We start from the raw sequence: 23911 nt of genomic DNA, 5'->3' as shown, positions 1-23911 counted from the left end.
CTTGCAATCCTAATTTTGAAATAATCAACACAGAGTGAGCAGACATGTAAAACAGATGGGGGAATTGGATGCAGGGTGACATTAAGAGAAATGCCTGATAATTTAGATACCATTTTGTTGTTAATGTGCTTAAAGTGTTTGTGTTTCTATAGGGGGTTATGTTTAATGCACTAAAGGAGATCTTCAGCTGAGTTGTAGGCTGCTAAGAGACTGAATAGTTAGAGAAGAGGAATAAGTAGCTATATTTTGTCTCTGGTGTGGTTCAATAATCAGAGTTCAAAGTTTTCCTTTAATGAATTATGCATATAAATGTATTGGTTATGTTTTTCCCCATGCTTTGTTCACAAAAGAAATAATTACCATTCATGAATATTTTCTTTAGTTTCAAATAGTGAAAGTGGAGTGATAGACTCAAACTTTGATCTCCAGCCTATTAGTCGAAGTGGTTTAATTATTTTCAGCCATTATCCTGTTCTGTTCTCTGTAGAAAGATTGGTTTTTGTATTGTTGGCTGCAGCTTTCACATGGTTTTGATGTGCACCTGCACGAGAATCGCAGCAGAGACGTTCCAGACTTGAAAGGACAAAGGTGGGGACTTTGCAATAGGAGCATCCTGTGGTGGAGCACCTCTGTGTGTTTATGTTTTTAAGAGTTCAGCACCCAGAAGTTCAGGCTGCAAACTGCATTTCCTTGTGGCTGCAGGATGCCCAGCACCAGCCTGGAGCTCGCTATTGCTTCTGTTTGCCTCCTTGGCTGAGCAGTAGTCACTAAATCCAGTTGGGGTTGCCCTTGAGCCATCCCAAGAAACCATCCTGGTTTCTTGTTCGGTACACCAATAATAATAAATTAATAATAAATTTGGTTCTTTATAGCATGAACCTTATTGACCTGTTCAGGCTTTTTAATGAAAAACGTGGGTTTATATTTTAAATCCTCATGGTTTCTAAGGTCGGGTTAATGGTGTGAGTTGCTGTAATTTTTGTGCTATCTAAATGTAAAATTTCAAAAAAAGAAAATATGACTTTTCCATATTATATCCAAATTTGAAAAGAGTAATTTCCTCAGCAAACTAAATTTGCTAAACCAGTTTCTAACTTCAGCTGTAAGCTTTTTTTGTTTGTTAATTATTTCCTGCTATCAACCATCTGTATCAAATATACTTTAAAAGGCTGTATACAAATGGAAAAGAAAGTGGAGGCATAAGAAACATGAAAAAATAGTTTTAATCCAGAATATATCCAGTAAAAATACACATTTATATGAACCAAATATTACAGATTGTTGTTTTGATGGTGATTGGTGCTGGTAAAGAGTAGTATTTACCTGTCTGTCTCTGAAATATGGTAAGCAACATAAAAGTGTTTGCTGAAGATGTGTAAAAGCCTTTTATGGTGGTCTTTATTCCTTCTAATCACTTTTTAAGGCAGCTTATTTCCCCTGTGGGACTTGTTTTCTCTCATTCTCTCCCTCCTTGTCTGCACTACCATTCTACTTTAAACCTCTGAAGATTTTTAGTTTCTGCTGCCCTAGACATTTCTGAGGGGGTTTCATTAAACAAATCATCATCATAATTTGTTAAACTTATCTCCAGCATCTTGACAGTAAAATAACACAGAAACACACCAAGGAATTTTCTTTGGGGGGATGTGCTGAACTACTTGCATTCTTTTTAATGTTTAGACCTTGGAAACAATAAGAAGTTTGATGGCAGGAAAGAAAATTTCTGGCCTTTAGTGCTGGTTTACGTCTGTGTGCTGCAATGCTCAGGTGCTGTGGGAATTTCCTCTGTATCTGCAGAGAAATGGAGTATATAATTCAGTTTCTGCTCGTCTTGGCGGGTGAGTGTTTCTGCTGGTGATGGATCGATGCCGTTTCCCTGCCAGGAGCGAGTGCCATGGTCCCAAGAGTGGGAAAGCCAAAGTGCAGGAAGTGGATGAAAAATGGTTCTGAACAGGAGTAGGGAATTCTGCTGCCTTTGTGCTCTGCTCTGATTTGGATGTGGAAGTAAAGTAAGAAATAATGCCTCCAGTCAACGCATTCTGCTTGTGGTGCTTTGTATAGATGGGGAGAGAATGAGGTGCACTCCTGTGACCACCCCATCCTTCTCTGAGCTCGTGGAAGCCGCTCACAAGCAGTAGGTCAAAAATAACCTGCTGCTCTTAAGCTGATCCGTGGGGCTGGTTCTGGAGGTGGAACATGCTGAATTATTCTTGTGGGGCTCCACAGCAGTGCTGCTACTCCTGCATTAGACTTTAAAGATAAATTGAAAGTATTGTTTCTTTAAAAGAAGCGATTAGGTGAATCATGAGTATTTTAGTGCTATGTACAGACTGTAATCTCAGACAAAGATTTTATGGAGGTTTTCATCAAGGATTTAAAAGTGGAAAAAATATTTTGCGTGGTTTTTATTGTCAAGTTTCCACTACTTAACCCAGGCTCTCATTTAATAAGTACAATAGAATTATATGTAGCATACCGAATTTGTACTTTTTGTTGCTTGCTGTGCTGTCTCACTCCAGAGGCACAGTGTGGGGCACAGGGGCTTTGGCTGTGTGAGGAACAGCCACCCTGGCCCTTCCTCCTCAGCCTGGCACTCTGTGTTTTCCTAATTGCTGAGAGATTGGGGTTTTGTAGTGTGGGGCTGCAGTCAGAATCATGGCAGGGTCTGAAGATTGGAATTGTCACCTAGAATTTGACTTGGTTGATGAGTACTTGTGAATGGCAGCCTAAATACAGCCTTGAGCACGTTAAAGCCTATCAAACATATATATACACATACACAAATATATTATATATATATAAAAACTTTTTCTGGGAAAGTAACATTCTTACAAATACACACTTAAAAAATGTCGGACATCGTTCGGGGCAGTTTTGTTAGCAGCACAAAACTGATTTTGAGCTGATTGAAGTTGCTGTTCGCAAGCAGAAGCGTGAAGGGAACATTTCCTCCTAGCGAAGGCATCCCCAGGCTGCTGTGAGCGCCGCTGCTCTGTTCTCGGTGCTGGAATCCATAAAGCCCGTGTCTGGAACACAGCTCGGGAGCTCCGGGAGGATGTTTTAAGCTGCAAGTTGTGCGTGTAGTTGAGGGGATTGATTTCCGAGCTGGTTCACGTGTCGCCGCCGGCCGGGAGCAGCTGCTCCCCGCACAGCGCTGAGGGCTCTGCCAGGCCCCGGCTGCCAGCGCTGCCTCTGTCCTGCCGCCCTGCGAGTTTCCAGGCTGCTCCGTGAGCTCCCTGCCGGAATCCCTCCGAGCCTGCCATCGCCGCCCGTGGCTTTCCGCCGTCGCTGGCTCCGGTGAGGAGGGCTGGGGCTGCTCCCGCTGGCTCTCGGTGGGACAGCTCCGATGGCCCCGCGCTGCCCCGGCCTCGTCGGCACCTTCCCCTCCTTCTGCCGGGCTCCCTCTCCTTTCGCCGCATGCCGTGAATGGGCTCGCAGAAGATTTTTTTAATCTGATTTTTTTTAAAAATAAATAATTAGGTTTTTGACACGAGCCGTGTGTTTAATCTGGACCGTCGCTCAAGTGCCGAGGTCTCAGTGACGCTGGGGGTGCCCGAGGAGCTCGGGATTGCAGGATTGCTCTGTGCTCTGCGCTGGACTGATAACAGTGGCCTCTCCTTCCAGCTCTAAGCCTCTTATGCTGGGAAGAGCCATATCAGGGCATCAGCACAATGATGAAGCGGAGGAAACAGAGGCTTGGAGCCCCATCTCTGCGGATCCAGTAAGGACTGGTGTGAAAAATAAATTGCACTTAATCATTTCAAATTGAAGCTATGAAGAAGAAAAACCGGCCAGAATTTTCTGTGGCTGGTAGACACTGCTTTGATTTGTTAGAACTTTCTTTATCTGTTATGCTTATTTGGCTGTACACAAAATTTCATTTTGGAAGCGTTAGCATTTTACTTTTGTGGAGTATTAACCGTGAAATATAGCCAAAAAAAGCAATGTTTCAATGTTTTTAGCTGGGATACATTGTGGTTAGATTTTGTCCCAAGATTTAGTGTAGTAAAACAGAATGTTTGTAACTCTGTCTTTCTAGTTTGATCATTCTTCAGATTTAAAAAGCAGTTTTGATAATCTGTCAGAAAGCTGCCACAGTATTAAAATCTTCAGAAACTTTTGCTACCTTTGCTATCTTCTAGAATTAAGAATGCTTTTGAAAACGTCTAGATTTGAAGCAAGAAGTCTTAGTGTACATTGTCACACTGCCACATGTATTTCTATAAACGGAATTTTAACAAGCATTTCCTTTTTAAATGCTTTTAAGTGCTTTGAAATCTACTAATGGAAACTGCTATTTATGATCATAATTATATTTATTATTTCTATTAGATAAAATTAATGAAATTGTATCTTTAATACTGTATTCTTAAGTAGAGGAGGTGAAAAGAATCTGTCGTGTAGTCAGTGGAGGGAGGAGCATGGTAAGAGGCAGGCTTAACCTTTCCTGTCTGCAGACCATAAAGCTCATCAGCTGTTTAAGCAGAGATTGCTGGTGGGGAGGATTTCCAGTATGTAAAGGTTGCTCTACTGATAAGTATTTGGATTAATCAGGAAATTTAAAGCTAGGAACATGGACAAACATGCTTGACTTCAGGACTCTAAGAGTAAAATATCCGAATTCTAAACAAAACTGAAGCATGCCTGAAATTTCCATTTTGCTCACTTTTGTATTTAAATACAGTAAATAGAAACTTCTTTCATCCCTCAGTCAAAAAGTGAAGTTATAGCAAAGAATACAGTGGCACTGATTTGTATTCTAACACATAAGCACACTTTGTAATACCAATAATTGTAAGTTAACTTTTACTTTGTTTCTAGTGGAGGACATCTCATCCTGTATAGTTCACTAAAGTAGGTGAACTGCTCTGTGTTTATGTACAAGTCTGTTTGCAGCTTTTTAAAAAGCAGCTACTTTGAGACCTTTTCTGTGCCCTGTGTGAATACAAATGTGCCTTGGCTGCTGACCCTGCAAAAGCAGGATAGTTCACAGAGCTGAGCACAGAGCTGGGCATCAGCACCCTCAGCTGCAGTCCTGATGCTGCCGTGGATGTGCTGTGGACACGTCACTTAACCTCTTCATGCCTCAGTTTCCCCACTGCTAAATTAGAATAAAGCCATTTTGCAGTGCTGCTTTCAGGCTTAATTAGTTTTTTGCTCTAAAACGATTGCCACTGCTAAATGTTGTTTTCTAGTTAATGGTTTGTGTAGTTTGTATTTTCACAGATGTGTGTTTTGGTTATTGCCACAGCTGTGGCATGGAACCATGGCTCCTGAGTTGTGAAGGCAGTGATAGAAATGGTCTGTGTTTGCTGCTCCTGCCACTATCAATTTGTTCTTTTTTCTCAATTAAACATTCTATATTAGAAATTGACAATGATGTGTATTCCAGAAAGCCTGGAAATCACTGCAAGAAAGGATTTGGCTAATCCAGATTGGAGAATTGTTGTAGTGGAAAAATAACATTGAATAGATATTAAATTGACTGAAAAATACATTTTGCTTTGGATGATAACGGAAAGGAATTACTTTTGACCACTTAGTTTATTGCATTTGTTTAGAAGATATAACTTGTATTTTGGAATGATCATTTTTGTTTATTGAAACAGAAGATGTGATATTGACCCTGATTTTTTTTTTTTCTCTACTGTGGTACCTTGTCAGAATCTCCTCTCCTTTGTTCTCCCACTGCCGAGGAAATGATGTTCATCAGCACATGTTCTCTCCTACATCTGCTCCAGGTCTGCAGCATCTTAAATTCCCATTTAGTGCTGACTGTGCACTTGTCACTTCTCCTCTAGTATTTTACCTGAACTCACAAGCCCAAAGCAATCCATCTAGTCCGTGCTACAGCCATCCTTTTCAGTGGAGGTAAGGAGAGGTGTCAACCAGGAATTTCTAACAGTTTGGTGTTGGCATAACCATCTGTGAACTTAACAGCTTTACAGTTCAAGAGAATAATATCTAACAGAAGGAAACAGCTTCCTAGTCACAACTTACTTCAACCATTCAGTGTTCAAGCTGATGTTGTGTATTGGGACCATTTTTTGGTAGTTTGTGTGTAGGTCCTATGTAGGGAAGAAGATAAAATGAATTAAGGAAGAGAAGCCTGTCTGCTGGTGTGTGCATGCCTGTTCCTGGTGGTGCCTTGTGTTGGCACATGTGCAGCTTGTACTGTGCAGCAGAGGAGCTCTCACAGGCTTGTCTGGTGTCAGGAAAACCAGCTTAAAAGTAAAACAGTCTAAAGTGGTGTCCTTAAAAACCCCTGTCTAAGTAATGGTCTATGCTAAACACTGCATCCTCTTCTATTTCCTGGAAATCCACTCTGCTTTCTTACAGAGGCTGGCAGGTTGAAGTCTCCAAGCACAGGGTGTACAAAGGATAAGGAATAGAATCAAGCCTATTGTTAGCAGGCTTGAGTGAAGGATACCAGAGTTTCTTAAGCAAAAATTGCCTAAACTCAGTTTATATTAAAGCAGCTCCACTGATATATTTTCCCTTCAGGATTAGCTCTTGCTCCTCATTGTGCTTGTATGGGACGAGCACAGCCATCAGCCACCCCAGTGGAAACCTTCAGCTTCTTCACTGAGAGGAAATGTCACCAACTCTCAGGGGACAGTCCCAGGCAAAGGCTCACACGCTGGAGATCTTTGCGTGTGCGGTTATGAAACCAGAGCTCAGTGGTACCTACTTAAAACTTGAGCCAACATAGCACCAGAGGGCTGGTTTTGAAGTTCACATGCTGCAGGGGGGATGTGGCTGGTCAAATTTCAGTTACTCATCAGGTGGTAATGCAATAGCCCCTGAATCTAGATGTTATTTCAGAGGGAGGTTGGTCTTGCTGGCCAGATCTGGTAGGACTAACCAGAAAATGTGAAGTTGAATTATTTTAGGCTTCTGCCTCTCTAATGCAGAGTAATGTATATGACATGTGTTGAGTGGAAATCAGGTTGTCAGCAGAGGAAAGGGACGTTGCATGTGTCTGTCCTCATTGTGCATGGCCATGGGGAGAGGCTTGCCCAGCATCTGCTGCTTTCCCTGCATGTTGGGCAGCAGTTGGTGACAATTCTTAATAAGGTGCTCACTTTGGCAGCACTTGGGGGAAGTGAAGGGCAGTGACTGCAGAGCAGCCTCCTAACATTTCAATGTCATGGCCATCAATCTAATTTTAAATGAATTTTTATTATTTAAAGGCTGGTATTGGGTAATGTTCCTTTAAACAAGGGTGATTAAACTCGATTAAACGCTGTTTAGCCTTGGGGCTAATTAACAGACTGGTAAGTGGCAATTAAATATCAAGATTAGATTATTGTTAAAGTCAATTGAGAACTGTTCTTTTTGGAGATGAGATGTGGTCATTATTGATTATTTTCAAAAACCTTTTTGGTACTTACTGCTTTTTCTTCCTCTGAGAAACCTTCAATTTTCAGGGTTCTGACATGGGTCAGTGAATAATTTTCTCTTTAAGAACAGTTCATATAAAAGTCTTAATAGCAAGCTTTATTCCACTGTTACTATGGACTCCTTGATAATAATTTTTTTCACATATGGGGACCTTCCAGCCATCTGCTCTTTAAATACTGAATGGTTGATGATTCACAGATACATGGCTCTGTGTAAGAGCTTATGTCGACTATAATAAGTTTTTATTTTCATCATTGTTGCTTTCACCTGTGCAGCTCTTGATCCTGTTTTATCCTGCCTTTCTTTGTTGTAGTTTTGTTTACTTGGTTACGGTGCCAGTGATAGCCATTCCTGCTTGCTTAGAGCAAAGGTTCATCTTGGCAAGTTACCACTGTCATTGATCTACTCAGCTTAACACCTCCGGTTAGCCAGGCTGTGATTCATTTCCATGGCTATGCAGGGAACTGCTGGAAAACGTAACAAGAAAAACTTGTGCCTTCACGTTAAATCTTCCTCACTTTTTACCTTTGGCATATTGCATTTGCAAGATTTTGCACAGATTTTCCCTTCTTCCCCATATTTCGTGGTGCCATTGATTATTTTATGTCGACAGATGAACGACTGTTGGTGCATCTGATGTCAGGACAGATGGCATGGAAGTTCATGGCTTCTGAAAGAATTAATCTAATTAAGATTGAAAATATTTTATACATAACCTTTGAACAAATAAAAATAATGTAAACCTTGCAAGAGAGTAAAAGGAAATGTGGTCTGATTACAATAAAACCAAATTGATAACAGGTGGAATAAGACTGCTGTAGTTGATGGAAACGTGGGTTGGAATTAAGGTCATGCATCTTTAAGAAAAAAAGAGAATTATGTCCAGAATTAAACAAGTTCTGATTTTTGTCTTTGGGATCTGGCTTGCACTCTTCTGGGGGTAACAGGAAAGTCAAATTACTGAAGAAGAAAATGAGGCCATGTTTCACAGCTGGTCCTCTTTATGAGCTGGCAAATCTTTGTGCACCCATATTTGTCCTTTAATTTAATCAAAATATGAATTTACAGCTTTTTTTGATCTCAAGTTGCTTAAGAGATGTCATGAATTCATTGTTCTAACTTGGAAGTGATGAACCGTGAGATTAAAGGAGAGTGCAATTACCCCCATTCCAGAAAATGTTACATTCTGTGTAACACCCTCAGTAAAATATAAGACATTTTCAGTAATTCTTGAAACAGTTTAATTTGTTTGTGGTAAAAAGGGTGAAAGTGTCCAGGTGCTGTTTTTCTGGCATCTCTGAGTGCTGCAGCTGAGGTGAAGTCTCAGTGGAAATTTGCTTCAATTTCCTAACAAACCAAGGGAAGAGTTGGCTTCAGCTGGATCATTCAAGGGGCATTTTCTTGTGCTATTTCAATTTAATGAATTCGTGCCAGTTGTGGAACATGTTCTTATAGGGATGTATGGAGGAGGTTATTTTTATAGGAATGTTTTCCCTTGGAAATTCTAGCTTTAATGAAGTCTATTGGAAATAGCTATTAATTTTTTTTATAGCTTTTCAAAATAGTTTAATAGAATTTTTTTCCTAGCCTGTACAAAATCTGGTCACCATTTGTGGGTGTGATGGTGACCAGACCCTTGTTGTCTTATTTAAGTAAAACAAAATGGGAAACCTAATGTTGCTCCAAAATAGTCTTTAAGCACACTACATAATTACTTGATCAGTGTGTAATTACAATGTTATGAGTTTTATATAATTAGGATTTTATGGACATCTGTGATATAATTTAAGAATATATTAATTTATTTACATAAAAAGCCTATTCTAGGAAACAAGCCTTTAATCAATAACTGTGGTAACAAGAATATATTATATTATACATAGGCATTCAGCAAATGTCCTGGAGGGCTGCCTGCCTTTATTTAAAGCCTTTTTTGTACAAGCTGTTGCAATGGATGAGGGGAGACCTATATTTAGAGCTATGTCTTGTTTGTGTGTGTGAGTGAGGTTGGGTGGGCAGTGTCCTGGGGGAGTCTGCTCCACTGCAGTGAATCCAGTGAGGCTTCCCAGGTTTGCAGGGTGCTCACCAAAGAGTGGGGTTGGGGACATTCCACCTTCTTGGAATGGATCTCCTGTTAGACTGTGGCTCTTTTTCATGTGTGTGAGGATTGCTGCTGTGCCTTGATGAGAGTCTTGTAGCTCCAGTCCTGCTGCTTCAAGGCAGATGCAGAAACCCCTTCCATTGCATGAGGATGTGTTCTTGGCACACATACCCCCACATCACCTGAGGTTTGGGTTTTGAAGGCTGCATGTATTTTACAACATCAGGGCTGTAGCTGTAAACAGAAGTTCCTTATTTTTAAGGAAGATCAAAAACATTTCAGAATTCAGACTTGATAAGTTTCTTTGTTTTTATTTTGAAATACCTCAGGACTTATCAAAGGCTGTTGATGGTTTCCTGTCTTTGCTGAAATTTTACTTAGTGTAAAGTCACTTGATATGATACAGATTTTAATTTTTTTTTTTTTAAGTTATAAACTCCTATTTTACAAATGTCAGAGGATTAATGAAGAGGTCTGTATTCAGTTTGAATGACATTTGGAAATTGTTCTGGTTTTGCAGTGTTATCCTCCTGGTTTTGGATTTGGTACAGGTTCTGCTTTCTTAAAAGTGCTAAATAATTGGTCAGAGTTGACTGCAAGACAGCTAATGTCACTTTTGGAAACAGTGTAGATCAGCAATTCAAGAATAATGAGAAACAGAACAACTTTGTGGATATATCATTATGCATAATGTGAAATGATGAATTTTGAGTAGGTAAGCTTTTGGCAACTGAGTTCTAATCTACATCTTACACTGAATGAATGAGTCTCCCGGAATTAATTTCTTTTTTAATGGAAGTTTTTCTCCTTATTCCTTTTCTTTTGTACTGGTGGTTATTCTTGGGAGTAATTTTTCCCATCTAAGAAGCTACATGGGAGGGACACACTGGTGATACTTGAAACGTGACAGGCTCTGATAACTTCTTGTGTGTCCTGGGCTGATGGGAAACTGTTTGTTTACTTGAATATGGTTGGGAATATTGAGGCAGGGTGGCCTGAATGGTATAATTTTTTCATGTGAAGGCATTATGTAAATGCAAAAATCCCTGCATCCTGGCTGGAGCTGCAGTAGCAGAAGAGTTAAACCCTGGGGTTTGGAGCCTGAGGTGTGAATTCTTGTCTCCTTCCAGGCTCACCATTTGGCTGCCCTCCATGGGACCAATTGTAAAACATAACCTGGTGGTTTGACCTGGGAAATTGGAGGCTCCCAGAGGGGAGCTTGTACTTGTGACTTTAGAAGTTGGAGAGCTTGACTGTTTGTTAGCCATTTCACCAATAAACCATATAAGGTTATGGTTCATAACTGGTTTTTCTATATAATTGTGTTTGAAGGCTGTGATCTGCTGGTGCACCTGTGTGTGAACTGACTCATTTATTACCCCTGCACTATTCAGAGTTTGGGGTGGTTGGGACAAGTCAGCAACTTCTAGAGAGGAATGAAGAGCTTAGAAGGTTCTTAAGAGACTGTAGTAAATATTGAAGTCTTTCTGTCCTTATCCTCAAATAGCAGTGATTTCCTCAAACGACAGTGGTGTGCTCCGTTCTGTATAAATTTTTTCCTTCCAAGTAGTCTCTCCTTCAAAGACTTTTTGATCTTGAATATAGATACAGAAACAACCAGGGCACTGAAAGATTCCTGGCAAGGGAATAGTTCTGAGAAAGAAATAAAATTCTTAACCAGACAGTCATGTGTTTATTATTGTTGATAGACAGTGCCATGCATTTTCCAAGATTTGTTTTTAATTGGACTATGAGGCAACCAGGGGATATTTTTAGTTTTAATTTGGAAAATCAGTGAGTGTGCAAACAGGGCTGTTAATGTCCTGTGCTGAAGCACTAATAGTAGAGATGTACTAACAGTGAGTAGCTGGTGTCACCTTCATGGCCTGGAGCTGAGGATAAACAGAGGTTATTTGGCACAGCTGTGTATGTCAGCCCAGAACTGTTCCTGCCCATGAGCAGCAGGTCCCTTTCCAATGTGTTTCCTTAAAAAATTGCTTTTTGAAGACATGTGTTACAGTTTTAATTTAGTTAGATAAACCATTTAGTGGATCAATATTAATCTGAAAGCTTAAGGAAAGTTTAGGTTTTAAAGAAGGAAAGAGGATCTCAGGGTAACTTTTCACCAATTTTTTGGAATGGTATCCCATTTCAACTAAGTCTCACTATCCTGAGCTATGGTGAACTTTACTCTCAAATTTATGCTCTTGTTTGAATATTCATGACTACTATGCCAGAGGGCTTGCAGAGCTTCATGTGCTGTAAATGGACCCACTCGTGCTCGCATCTGTGCTCCCCTTCTCTTCAGTATCTCTCTGTTCCTGTTTTTGTTCATTCATCTCAAATACGCTTCTTTTAGTGCTCTAAGTTCCCTCTTCTCCCCATTTATCTCCTGAAATTTTGCTACTTTGGCTAGTTGTTATTATTCTGTCATTCAATCCCTTGTGTGGTACTTGAGAGCATAATCTTCTAACCTAGTTTACATTACACTGTCATTATGAATTATTAATGTTCTAAAATAAAATCTTCAAACCGTAATCTTTGCTGTGGTGAAAGAGCTCTGTGTGCTTTTGTTTCCTTCCTGTTCTCCCTGTCCTTTCCTTTCTTCAGACCTTTAGGTCTTTAGAGCAGGGATGTTATTGATCCAGCTGTCTGGGAAAGACTTGCTGTGCACTGAGAATTGCATTGTCACATCTCTGGGCTGAGATGGGCATTTATATAAACACTAAAAAAACTGGTTTTGGAAGTAATTCTTTTGATTCTCATCAAAGACACACTGCACAAGTGGAAGTGATAATGTATGTTTGGGTTTTAGCTTGCCTGAGAAGGTGAATATTATTTTTTGTACTCTTTACTACATTTTTGGTTTTGTTCCTGAGATTCTCAGTTCTATTTGTGAGCAGATGAGAAATTTAAAATAGCGGAACAGGTCAAGTTACAATTCTCAGCAAATTTTCAGGGCAAAATTTTCCACTGAAAGACAAAAAGTCCCTACTGGCTTTTCCTCACTTCATTTTAATGCAACTACCTGCCCATTCTGCTTCTGAGAGCCTGGAAGATTCCAGAATCGCTAAACACCCAATTTTCCAAGTGAACCAACACACAAATATTGACCAGGAGTGTTCCTTTAAAGTCACGAGTGTCTGCATTGCCCTCGCAGAGAACTTGCAATTAGTTGGAGCAAAACGCAGCTGATTAGAGCTGCGTTTGTCATTGGCATGGAGGAGCAGCCCTTGGGACGTGCCCCGGCCTGCGCCCCACGGCTGAGCGCGCGCAGCCTCCGCTCCTGGCAGCATGGACCTCAGAGCTGGGACCTGTCGCTTCTGCAGCTTCCCTGGGCTGGCCAAGAGCAAGGGCAGCTGCAGGACGCCGCGCTCCATGTTCTACATCGTGCTCTTGTAAGTGGTCGCGAGCGAGAGCAGCGTTCTGGATCTGGGGTGTGCTGGCTCTGCAGGAAGGGCTCTCTGCACTCGCAGGTGTTCTTGGTGTGCACGCCTCGTCTCGTGTGCTTGTTTAGGAGCTTGTGTGTTGGACTAAATACTTTGGCCAGCTGGAAGTAGGGTTTGTTTTTCTCGCTGGCTGCATTTAATAGGTAGTGCAGAAAATGTTTTTGGTAGAAAAATATTTTTTAAAATTGTACACATTCGTGCTTAAATTGTAATTTCTTTTTCTTTAGCTAACCGATAAAATCTGTATAATGCTACATCTCCTAATAAAAATCTGGAAGAAAAGAAAATAAAGTGTATACAAGATGGATATTCCCATTTATTAACACTTTATCTTTTTCTTTATATCTGAGATGGCTTAAAAGGTCATTGGTGAGGTGGGTTGCAAAAGTAATTTATTTTAAAACCAAGCAATTTTGTTATATATTTTTGTTTCTATCTCTATTATTTAGATTTATTTGTGCTATTTTTAATGCTACAGTAGAGTGTAGTAAGATATAGCATTGCAAACTGATGCATTTTGATTTTAGTATTTCAACATGGATGTTTCTCTGGAGACTGCAGAAATCATTAGGGGTTCCATATCTGTTCATTCTGTGCTTTATTTTAAAGCTGAGAATTCAGTTTGAGTCCATTTGTCTTAATTTATTAAATGTGCTTCTGTGTTTGAACATCTCTGTCTCCACTTATATATAGGTAGACACGCATGCTAAAAGTCATATATAAATGTCTTCATTCAAGACCTTCTAAATCATACATGTATCTTAGGAAACCTTGGTTTTGTAATGAATCACCTTTGTGGGTTTCTTAGAATTACAGCTGAACTGTTGATAGACTTGTATCAATCTGTAGTTATTTAAAAATCTGTGCTCCTGCCTTGTTCTTATGTTGGATTTGTTTGTATGTTATATATTTTTCTGAGTCTCACAACCTAGAGTAGTTTGTTTGTATGACAGCTGATGATATCACACTTTTCCCAGACTTTAAGATTAAAAGCTAAGCTTTTGCTGTGAAGATTCGTAGTATTCCAGAGGAATGGCTAAAATAGGGCCAAATTCTCTTAAAAATGCATGTCCAAATAAGGATGTAATTCTGCCTTTAAAACTAGATAAACTTTTTCTCCTTTTTGTGTGTCTGTGTGTCTGCCACCACCCCTGATGTTTCCCAAGCATGGTTTTGATTTCTCATGTCTCTTTTGTACCATGCTTATTTTGTAAAGTCTATTCTTATCCCATGCTCTAACTTCATTAAGAATTTATGCTTGAAAATGTAAAATTCATCCTCTTCGTCTGTTCATTACATTAGCATTCCCCTTGCTCCCAGAATAACTCTTCTTAGCCAACATCCTACAAAATAAGCTTTTTGTCTCAGAAAAACCCTGGTAAATGCAAGGTCTTTGCAATATCCTTAACATTTCAGCTGAACCTAAGTGTGTTAACCAGGGAAAGAGGAAAAAATGTGCAGTGGAACGTCCTGCACTGGAGATTTGGGTTGGAGCAAACAACCTGAATTATACTGAGAAACAAATCAGATGCCAGAGCTTGTTTTAGAGTTCAGGCTTGATTTGGTCTTCTGGGTAATACACTGTAAAACAGGTGACAGCACTCCCTGCCTGCTGCTCCCCACGTGTGCCCTGAGCCTGGCAGCGCCATGGTGATCCTTGGCACAGGCTGCTGCCCTGGGATGTGCGCTGGGGGTTTGTGGTCCTGCACAGATGAGGGGAGCCCTTTTTGCTTTTGTGAGCTGGTAATTGAGAGCTGAGTAACTCAAAGCCCTCTAATTCACCCACTGAAATACAGCTCAGTTCCCTTTCTTTGTTGTTTGCTTTGTTCATTTGACCTTAATTACTTGCCTGTAGTCTTGGTTTAGTTTTAGCCATCCACTGGTACTTCTTCTTCAGTCCTCACTCCCTATGAGGTCTGCCAGTCATCTTGCTGCTGCTCTTACCCTAATTTGTCCTTTAGGCTCTTCACTGTAGCTTCTCTGGAAAATGGGGGGAATAACACCAGCTTTTTGAGATCTGCTTTGCTTTGTTGGAATGGTTATGGACCATGACTGTCAAGGACTGTGTGTTACAGCTCCTTGGGATATGTGCAAGCCCCCTATTACAGGAATTAGCAATAGCCTAATTGGTGTTACTCAAGTACATGGAATCAGAGGTGGAAAAATTCTGCAAAGAGCTGAAGTGCTGTACTTCTTCATGGAGAGGCTGCTGCAGGCTGGAGTGGCAGGAGAAGAGATTAAGTTATCTTCCTGTTTGCAAATCCAGTTGCACAGTGAATTCATTAAGACTGTATTACAGGTTAAAAAGGAAGTTTTAAGTGCTTTGGGATAAATAATACATGACAAAGATGAGGAAATGCTGTGGTGGCAAGAGGAGGCTCAATCTATGTTTTTTCCTTTGGATAAATTTTGGCTGGCAAAGAGGAGGGAGAAACTTTGGAGGAAGATGTTGGGGTTGCAGCATCACTATGTGATGCTGTGTTTTTTGCAAGTGCTACTGAATGTCCTTAACTACATTTTGTATAAAGGGTTAGAAGATTTCTGTGTAAACAGGAAGTGACATTTTCAGATCTGATTTTCAGTATTGTTGTTTTTCAAATAACATTTCTCAATTTTTATGGCATTTTAATCACGTATGGAGGTTACATTTGATTAAATTGGACAACTGACATTTGAATCACACATGAAGAAGGCTTGGCTAGGGAAAGAATGCAAGATCCAGTAACTTATTTAAAGAGGATAATTGACCTTTCCATGGCATCTGAGCCCAATTGTCAAGTCTGTGAGTTTGAAATTATGTTAAGCTTATGTTATATTGGAGTGGCTGAACATCTTACTAGTATTACTTGGGAAGGATAGTGTTGTATGGAATAGTAGCATATTAATAAGTGAAATGAAATGAAAGAATATTTCTTATTAAATATTTGTAGGGTTTGGGGCACAATTAACTTGTTTTTTTAGCTGCTCAATTACCACTTGTTTATTAGTGTCTTCACTTGAAAGATTGTGATGATGGAGCTGTAGTTGGTGTCCTCTATATCTGAGTGAGTACAGTTTTGTGAGAGTTGTTTTAGACTGAAATCAGAGCAGTTGCTTGTGCTTAACTGTGCAGTGATATTGTAGTACATTAGATAGCATTTCAGGCTGTCCTCTAGGATGGCAACCCCTGTTAGTTCAGTAACTGTGCCCAATTAAAGTTACATGAGGAGTTGGCAGCTGCCATGCAGGTGCAGTGCCTGATAGCTGCTTCAGTAAATGTTGCTGATCCTTTGAATCATTAACTAGTGCAGTCACCAGGATGTTCCCTGCATAGGGAATGCACACTAGAGGAAAGTTTAGTTGTTCTTCACTCCTAAAAGCCTTGGCCATCAGCTGTTTGTTTAATCTCATACAGAGATGTTTTTGGGAGCCCTTTTATACAGAGGTAGCAATTGAAATCCATGGGAACCAGTGTAGTGAAAGATTATGGCTCTTTAGATCTGGGGTGGTGCCTTGGTGATTCCTGCCCCAAAAGGAAGACATCTATGGTTTTATAACTTAGCAAATGATAGAAAAGTGAACCTTGAAGATACATTCAACCTCATGTTTTCTGTCAGACTGTTGCTTAGGAGTCTGGCGATTGCAGGCGGCTCAAAGACAGTCTGTTCTTCGCTTGCTTAGGTCACTGTTCAAATAATAATGATGCCCCAAATAGCTCAACACACATCTCCCATGCATTTTTTTTTAAAGGAACCTTCCTTTTTGTTTTTTAAAGCATTAAAGAAGAACTTTCTCCTTTCTTTCTATTGCAAGATCAAAGTTTTCTGCTGGGGTTTTTACACCTTACACGCTTTGCTCTGTATGGTGATACAGAGCAGGTATCTTCACCTGGGTTAACTTATGTTTACTTATAGTGGAATGATTTTATGTGTTTCTTGGGCATAAACTTTAAAATAAGTCAATATGCTCTTTATAGAAATAGAATGTACGTACTTATGTCGTGACTTCTCCAACGAATTTGGCTTTCCTAGCAAAATGGTTTTAATTTCAGGGTATTCCTAGTGAATGACTATTAAAAAAGTTATGTCTCCAAGTGTCATGTTTCTATGTGAAGCTTAATGCAATGTAAGCATGCAAGTGATGGCATAATTAGCAAAAAGTAGGTTTTTCCCAATGGTATTTCAACTGGTTTCCATTGTGAGTTTTCCTTTACCTTTTCCTTACCATGGTGTAATTCGTGAAATTCATCTTCATTTGAAAACTACTGCACTATTACATGGTTTACCCTGATTGAAGCGTTTAAAAATATAGTCAATACTTTGTGGAAAATTTTCTTGTTACATAGTCAACTTAGAATGTAGTCAGTCACAGAAGTTTTGATCTTTGGAATATTCTTTTTCAAAATTACCTCACTGGTCTGCTTGGTATTGCTTCAAACTTTTCAGGGAATTTGGCTTACTTCTAAAATGACAGATTTTATTTTAAAGAAGATGATCTTACACCAAGGAAATTTATTTAATGATAAATGTAGCTGCTATAAAAAAAGTCCAGAAAGCAATGGGTTTCATGTGGACTGTTTGCCTAATTGCATTCTCATTTAATGTCAGGCTTAATTAATGTCCTACTTTGGTAATGGTAAAGATGAGAAATAGGGAAAGTCGTTGACACTGACTATTTATAACTGTCCAGTGGATGCAGTGTCATTAGGAGGGCTCTGGAAACTGTACATTTGGTTGACAGGGAAATACTCCATCATCACAGGAGCTGCTGAAATGTTCTGCAGGTGGTCTTTTCAGAGGACAAGTTGGGCATAAAAAAGGGAAGGTGCATTAGGAAGATTGATGGACACTGAATATCCTGAAAGGCGAGTGGGAGAATTTTACAAAAGGAGAGGTTTCTTTAGGCTTGTAATAACTCAGGGTCTGGGATTCACAAAGAGATGTTCATGTTATTATGAATTAAATAAAAAAGAAAACTCGTAACCTATTTGTGTAAGTGTGCTGTTGACATGTTCTCTCATATACAGATATGGTATGTTTTTGAATTTGTGAGAAGTTTCTGGTCCAAATTTTCCAAAATATTTTGCTGATTTTGCAGAGACAGTAAGGCAGTTCCTTAGAAGGATTTCATTTGTCATTGTAGATGTGAGAAAATCTTTATGCTTCCTGTATTTGTTGCTACTAAAGACAATTCTGCAAATATTGGCACTGTTATATTTTAAAGCATGACTTATTTTAGAAGCTTTTTGTGTTCTTCTGCTTTTCTAGCAAAAACACTGCATCTCCAAGTGTGGTGTCTTCATGGGTTTTTTGGGTACTCTGAACTTCTCAGGCGTCTCTGGGTCCCAAAATGAACACTTTGCAGGCACTGATTTGCTGGATTAGAGTCTGTTACTTCCATGTGGAACGGGCATTTTGAAAAGCAGGAACATAAAGAGTTAAAAAAAATTTCTGCTGGTTTTGAACTGGTGTTACGTAATTCTCAAAGTGCTTTTTGCAGTTCTTGGGTAAAAACTCTGCAGAATTGTGTTAAATGGCAATGTGGGTGAAGGATGGGTTTCTGATGGTAGCAAACACCCCATCCCCTTCCCTGCTTGGGGTGCCCTGCATTCCCCAAGAGGAGCAGAGGATGGACAGGGTTTAGCTGGATTAATATTGCTGTAGGGCTGTCAGTCACTAATGCCCATGGAGAAATGTTCTCCTAAAATGGCTTCTCCTTTTTGTGTCCTTCCTGCAAGAGATGTGAAAGTGCTGCTGCTGAGTACAGTGATAATGAGTGATATGTCTTCAACTACTGAGTTTTCAATCATTTTTGTAAAAAGCGTGACTAATACACATTTAGGAGTGTTAGCTGATTGTGATCTTATTTGCTGACTATAAGCAGTCAGGAATTTATTTCTACTGTGATAGGTTTATTTAGTTAGTTAACTGAATGCTTTTTTTCTACCATTATTGCTCATGAATTTCAAGTCATGTTTTAGCTGACAGAGTAAAATTTTCATACCTTTTCAAATTGGAATTGGAAGCTCCCATAATATCCTGAATATAATTCTATAAGGCTAGTGTTCAGTTTCCACTTGATTGGTATGTGATATTATGTGGACACAAAAGCTAATGTGTTTATTCTTTCTCATCAATAGTAGACAGTGACAGAGTTTGGTTCAGTTGTGCTCTAAATTAACTTTGTGAAATCAAATCACTATGTGAGGTAAATTAACTTTGTAAAAATGTTTAAAAGCAGTAGAAAAGATGGTTGTGTTTTGCAGGGAGTCTAAAAATCCCATTTGCCTGTTTTGAATTTCAGATGGAAGGGAATACTTTGGTCAATCAGATACTGCAATTCTTGATAAATGTATGTATTAAAAAAGATGTAATTATTTAATGGAAAATTATGAAGACCATCTAATTTTTCCATGACATTCTGTGGACAGCTAAAGTGAGTCTAGTGGGATTTCTTTCTCCAAGACATTTTTGTGTATTTTTTTTTTTTTTTGGGCTATATTGTGCTTGGAAGGCTGTGCCAGCTGTTGATTGTCATCTTTCTCATGTCTGTGATAAAAAGCTACTCAAGAAAGCTGAAATATGAGAATGTCATTAGCTTTCCTACTGGCAGAAGTGCTTAAAGAAGCCGCAACAGAAAGAAAATAGATGGCACACTGAAATTAAAAAAAAAAAAAAAAAAAAAAAAAAGGCGGCAGCTCCAGCAAGGTTTTGTTTAGACCTCAGTAAAAGCAAAAACATGGCAAGAGGGTGCTATAGGCACAAAGAGTAATACTGAACTTGTGGCTGATGTGCAAAAGGGGCATGTGGGAAACCTCTGATGTGCATCACACAAGTTCTACTTGTGTTTTGTTGTCAAAATTCAGCTGGTTGAGTTGTTTTTGGGCACTAGATGCTATGTAGGAGTTTGTGTTTACTGTGACTGACGTGGATCTGGTGTGATTGACTTCAGGGAAAAAATGAATTTCTGGTTTTAAACTGATCTTAGGATGGATTGGAAGCTTTTTTTTTTTTAATTAAAAATCCACTTGGGTTATTAAAGATGAAAGATGGATTTGTTTAAAGGTGGGAGATTAATTAAGAAACATAAGCAAAATGCCCCTGATGTGCCTCATGTAGTTAGGAAGAGCCACCATGTCAGAATAAAAACACAAACTAGACAGTCAGTGTGCTTTCTGTGCAGACACAGCTTAACCCCCCCTGTGTTATTCAGGATTAAAAACAATGCCCAGTTATGGTTTTGAAAATACTGAAAATATTTTGTTTGTAATTAGATGAACACAGAGAGATGTATAGAAAGCATGTATGCTGAGAATTCAGCCAACTCCAGGTTTAAAGTGCATATATCAAGAAGAGAATAAATATCTCATTTTGCACTGCCTCCCAAGGTGGAGGGAGGGAGGCAGGGATGGAGCAGGGAGAAAACAGAGGCAGTGGAAACAGCAGCAATATGTACGCTTGCCTGCCTGTCTCACATTAATGGAACAGCTTGCAAGGTCTACAGGGAATTTGCATTGGCTCTGTCACTGGTATTATTTAGTTCCTTATTTATTGCTAGTGGCTTGATTGTGCTGTATTTTCCCAGCAATGAAAGCTTTTAAAGATCATGTCTGACTCCTTTTGGACAGTGCTGTCCAATTTCTCTCTGCCTGCTACCAGCATGTTGAGACGATCCAAAAGGTAATCTAAGGATTTTGCGAGTAATTCTTACGATGTTTTTCTAAGCTACTTGTTTTAATACTGTTTAGTCTTGCTTTTTTTTCCCTGTTTTAAGAGATTGAATAATATTCCTAGTACGTTAGATATGATTTCTTAATTTCTGAATGATTTGTAATTGTATTCATTGTAAAAATCATACTGTGCAGATCCACGGTTCGTTCTTTTTAAAGATTTTTATTTAAAGGCATTGTTCCTTCTCATACTATGTGAATGTGATAAGGGGTTTGTTTCTACAAAATGATGGATAGATGCTTACTGGGAGGAAGCTGCTTTATTATTTGAAGTAGCAAAACAGTATTGTGTTGAAATAGGCAGCAGCATGAAAGACTTGCAAATATTTTGACTTACAGCACTTACAGTCTTCACAGAGATATGCATAACCTTAAATTTTAAATAATGCTTAATACATTTAGCATTTTTTTTATTAGAGATGTGAAAATGTTAATGTGGCAGTTAATAGGATGAGTGTTTGTATTTACCCTGCTGTTTGGATTTTGATAAAATCCCATTGAAGTGTGTGAACTAATGAATGGTATCAGATCTGATGCAGTAGAGGGGTGTCCCTTCAAGACTGGGAAATATCAACATAATTATCGTTCATCAGGTGCTCTGTGGAGCTTAACATTTGTAGCCTGAAAACTTACTGGTAAGACTGGTAGGTAGCTAATCCTGACTAAAGCAGTATATTCAGATTTATGAGTAAACAGTTGCAGCTGTTACCAGACTATCTCAGCAGCTGGTTTGTTGATACAGTTAATAATCTATGTAAGACTCAGAATATAAGCTTTGGCTTAGATTTAGGGTGAATTTTTTTCATCAGGTATCAGAAATTATATTCATGTTTTCTAGAGGATTGTAGCTTCTACCAACCAATATTTCAGGGGACTCTTTATTTTTTTGTTATTATTCCACATTTGTGATTGAAATTTCATCAAAGTTGTGTTCTGTGCTACCAGTGACTTTTAGAAAGCTTAGTGGCAATGAAAAAGGATTTTGTAAATAAATAGGGATCTTAGTTGCCAGGAATTGCATTAGCAAAGTTGTTCTTTTCAAAATTGTTGTCTTTAGCCTGTTTTTTTAAGTAAAAGAGCTCCTTGAGATTCAGATTGTATGTTGATGTCTCTGCTCCAAGCAGTAACTTTCACACCCATTGAGCAGTTGTAGCAGTGGTTGGATAGGGCGACAGAAATGATGAAAATAAAGCTTTGTATTTTGATACAGATTTCTTGAATTTGGCTGGGGAGGGGAAAGGGAGGCCAATTATTGTCCTGTGCCTCCATTTCCAAAGGCTAAGGTAGGTTGGACTTGGCTTTCAGGTGCTCTTGGCCACCAACGTGTGAGCATGGGAGCAGCCTGGTGTAATGAGCCCTGGCTGGCTGTGGGAGCCAGGGGAGCTGGGCAGGGCCAGCAGCAAAGGAGCTGCTCTAGGGCAGGAGGGAGGACACCTTTGCATAAGAAAATAACCTGTGGTAAACCTGCAGATTCTGGATCCTTTTACTGTTGCTGCCTGCACAGCTTTGGTTTCCTAAAGCTCCTCCATTCCAGACTGTGTCCAGTGTGCCTACAGGTAGTATTTTATGAAAATTCAGCAATAATAATCTTCCAAACAGAGTGGACACCCACAGTGTCTTTCATAACAAAAATAAACCATCCTTGTTTTTCAATATCTTGTTAGTGTGCCATTTTGAATTTAAAATTACGCATCAAGGTCAGAAGCAATTTGAGTGATGCTAACAAGGTTTCAGGTGTGATATTTTGTCAGAAAACTCCTACACAAAATTTACAATTCCATTTATTTGTTAGTAGTCGAAGTACAAAAAGAAAGAAATTGATCTGTAAATCCGCTGAGCATCTTAATGGAAAAGAGATGACTTTTTATTGATTTAATCACATAAACGAGTATTAGGTATTTCAAAATGGTCAAACAGCACTATGAGTATTCAGAACAGAGAGCTGCTGCATGAAGTCATGTGGTGGAAATCCTATTTTGCACAGGATGGAAACCACAGCCTTCAGCCAGCCTCAGAAATGAAATATTTGAGCATGTGTGACAGTTTGCTGGGAATATCACCTTCTGCCGAGCCGGGCTGGCAGCCTGCCAGCTCTTTGCCTGCTGTCTTGGGGGAGATGGGTGGGCAGGTTGGGCTGGTCTGAGGAGTATTGTGATAAATCACTGCAATAATGTGATTCTTGCCAGGCTATCTGTCCTGAAATCCCTTGTCCATGTATGCAATGACTGCTCCTGAGAGCAGTCACTGCCCATGGAGTGCATTGCAGTGCCATGACCTGGGTGTTTGTGTGTGCTGATGTTCTCAGGATTGTGGCATCTGGGCACTAGGAATGGAGTACTTCACCACTAAATAAATAAATAATTATTTCCCAGTTTAAATTGGCCCCTTTTCAAAGCATAATGTTCACTTCTTAGGGAATTTCCTTTAAAAATTATGATTTCAATTTAAATTTCTCCCGTGGCTTTGCCATCTTGGTCATGTTTAGCAGTAGATAATTTTTTACTGTGACAAATATTTGATACAGTGTTCCTCTGCTCTGTTTGTAAAACTTCTGAACAGTCCTGTTGCATTAGTGATAGCTTGTGGGCTCTTAATTCAGGGCTTCTCTTCCTTGGATTTCTCTGTTTTGATTTGGTTTCACATTGCAAGAAAGGGTTACTTGTGGTATTCTGACTACTGAGTCATGGCACATTTCTCTATAATGGCTTCTGATATGTACTAAAAATCCTAGAGGGCTTGACTCCCATATGGCTTCTCCTACATTAGGAGGCAAACGGGAAGGACTCCTCTTTCTCCTCGGTGCATTTTGTGGAAATGAGCTCTCTCGTGCAGCTGGTGGGATTCTCGCCGCAGCTAATGGCTCTGCAAAAGTGAACCATCTGCTGCTCCGGTCAAAGTGGCTGCATTGGTTCTTCTCCAGCCTATTCCCGGAAGGATAGAGAAAGTCAAGAGCAAACTGTAAATACATAAGTTTCTCATGGGAGGAGTGACATAAACATAAATCACATTTACCTGTCAAACTGGTTCTGTATAAATATTTATGAGTTTAAACTATAGGAGAAATATGAGAACTCCTTGGTTCAAAGGGCATATGGGGCTGGTATTCTGATATCGGCTCTACTGAGCCTATTGAAATTGGATTATGGAAAGATAAACCATAATTCTGACGTATTTAAATTAAATGTCTCTGGATTTAAGTCCTTTTGTTTCTTTACGCTTTGGGCATATCATGAATATATTCTTGTGATT

The 23911-nt window shown here is 39.4% G+C and overlaps 1 protein-coding gene across 6 annotated transcripts in view; it reads left to right on the top strand.

Moving 5' to 3' along the window:
- Positions 1 to 23911, top strand: part of MAST2 (microtubule associated serine/threonine kinase 2) — a 228416-nt gene that overhangs the window by 124912 nt on the left and 79593 nt on the right. The window contains exons 1-2 of one of the 6 annotated variants that reach the window (XM_033067137.1): positions 3343 to 3721; positions 5665 to 5871. The exons of 3 other annotated variants lie outside the window; for them this stretch is intronic. In XM_033067137.1, the coding sequence (XP_032923028.1) occupies positions 3672 to 3721; positions 5665 to 5871 (257 nt within the window). In that variant the 5' untranslated portion in view covers positions 3343 to 3671. Of the gene's footprint in view, positions 1 to 3342; positions 3722 to 5664; positions 5872 to 20380; positions 20613 to 23911 lie in introns of those variants that run through there. 2 more of the 6 variants (XM_042779559.1, XM_033067138.1) reach the window with 2 other exon arrangements.

The sequence above is a fragment of the Catharus ustulatus genome, chromosome 9, assembly GCF_009819885.2.
Source record: "Catharus ustulatus isolate bCatUst1 chromosome 9, bCatUst1.pri.v2, whole genome shotgun sequence".
In the NCBI taxonomy this organism is placed as follows: Eukaryota; Metazoa; Chordata; class Aves; order Passeriformes; family Turdidae; genus Catharus; species Catharus ustulatus.
The sequence above is the reverse complement of the archived record's forward strand: the minus strand, read 5'-3'. Positions and strand labels throughout refer to the sequence as shown.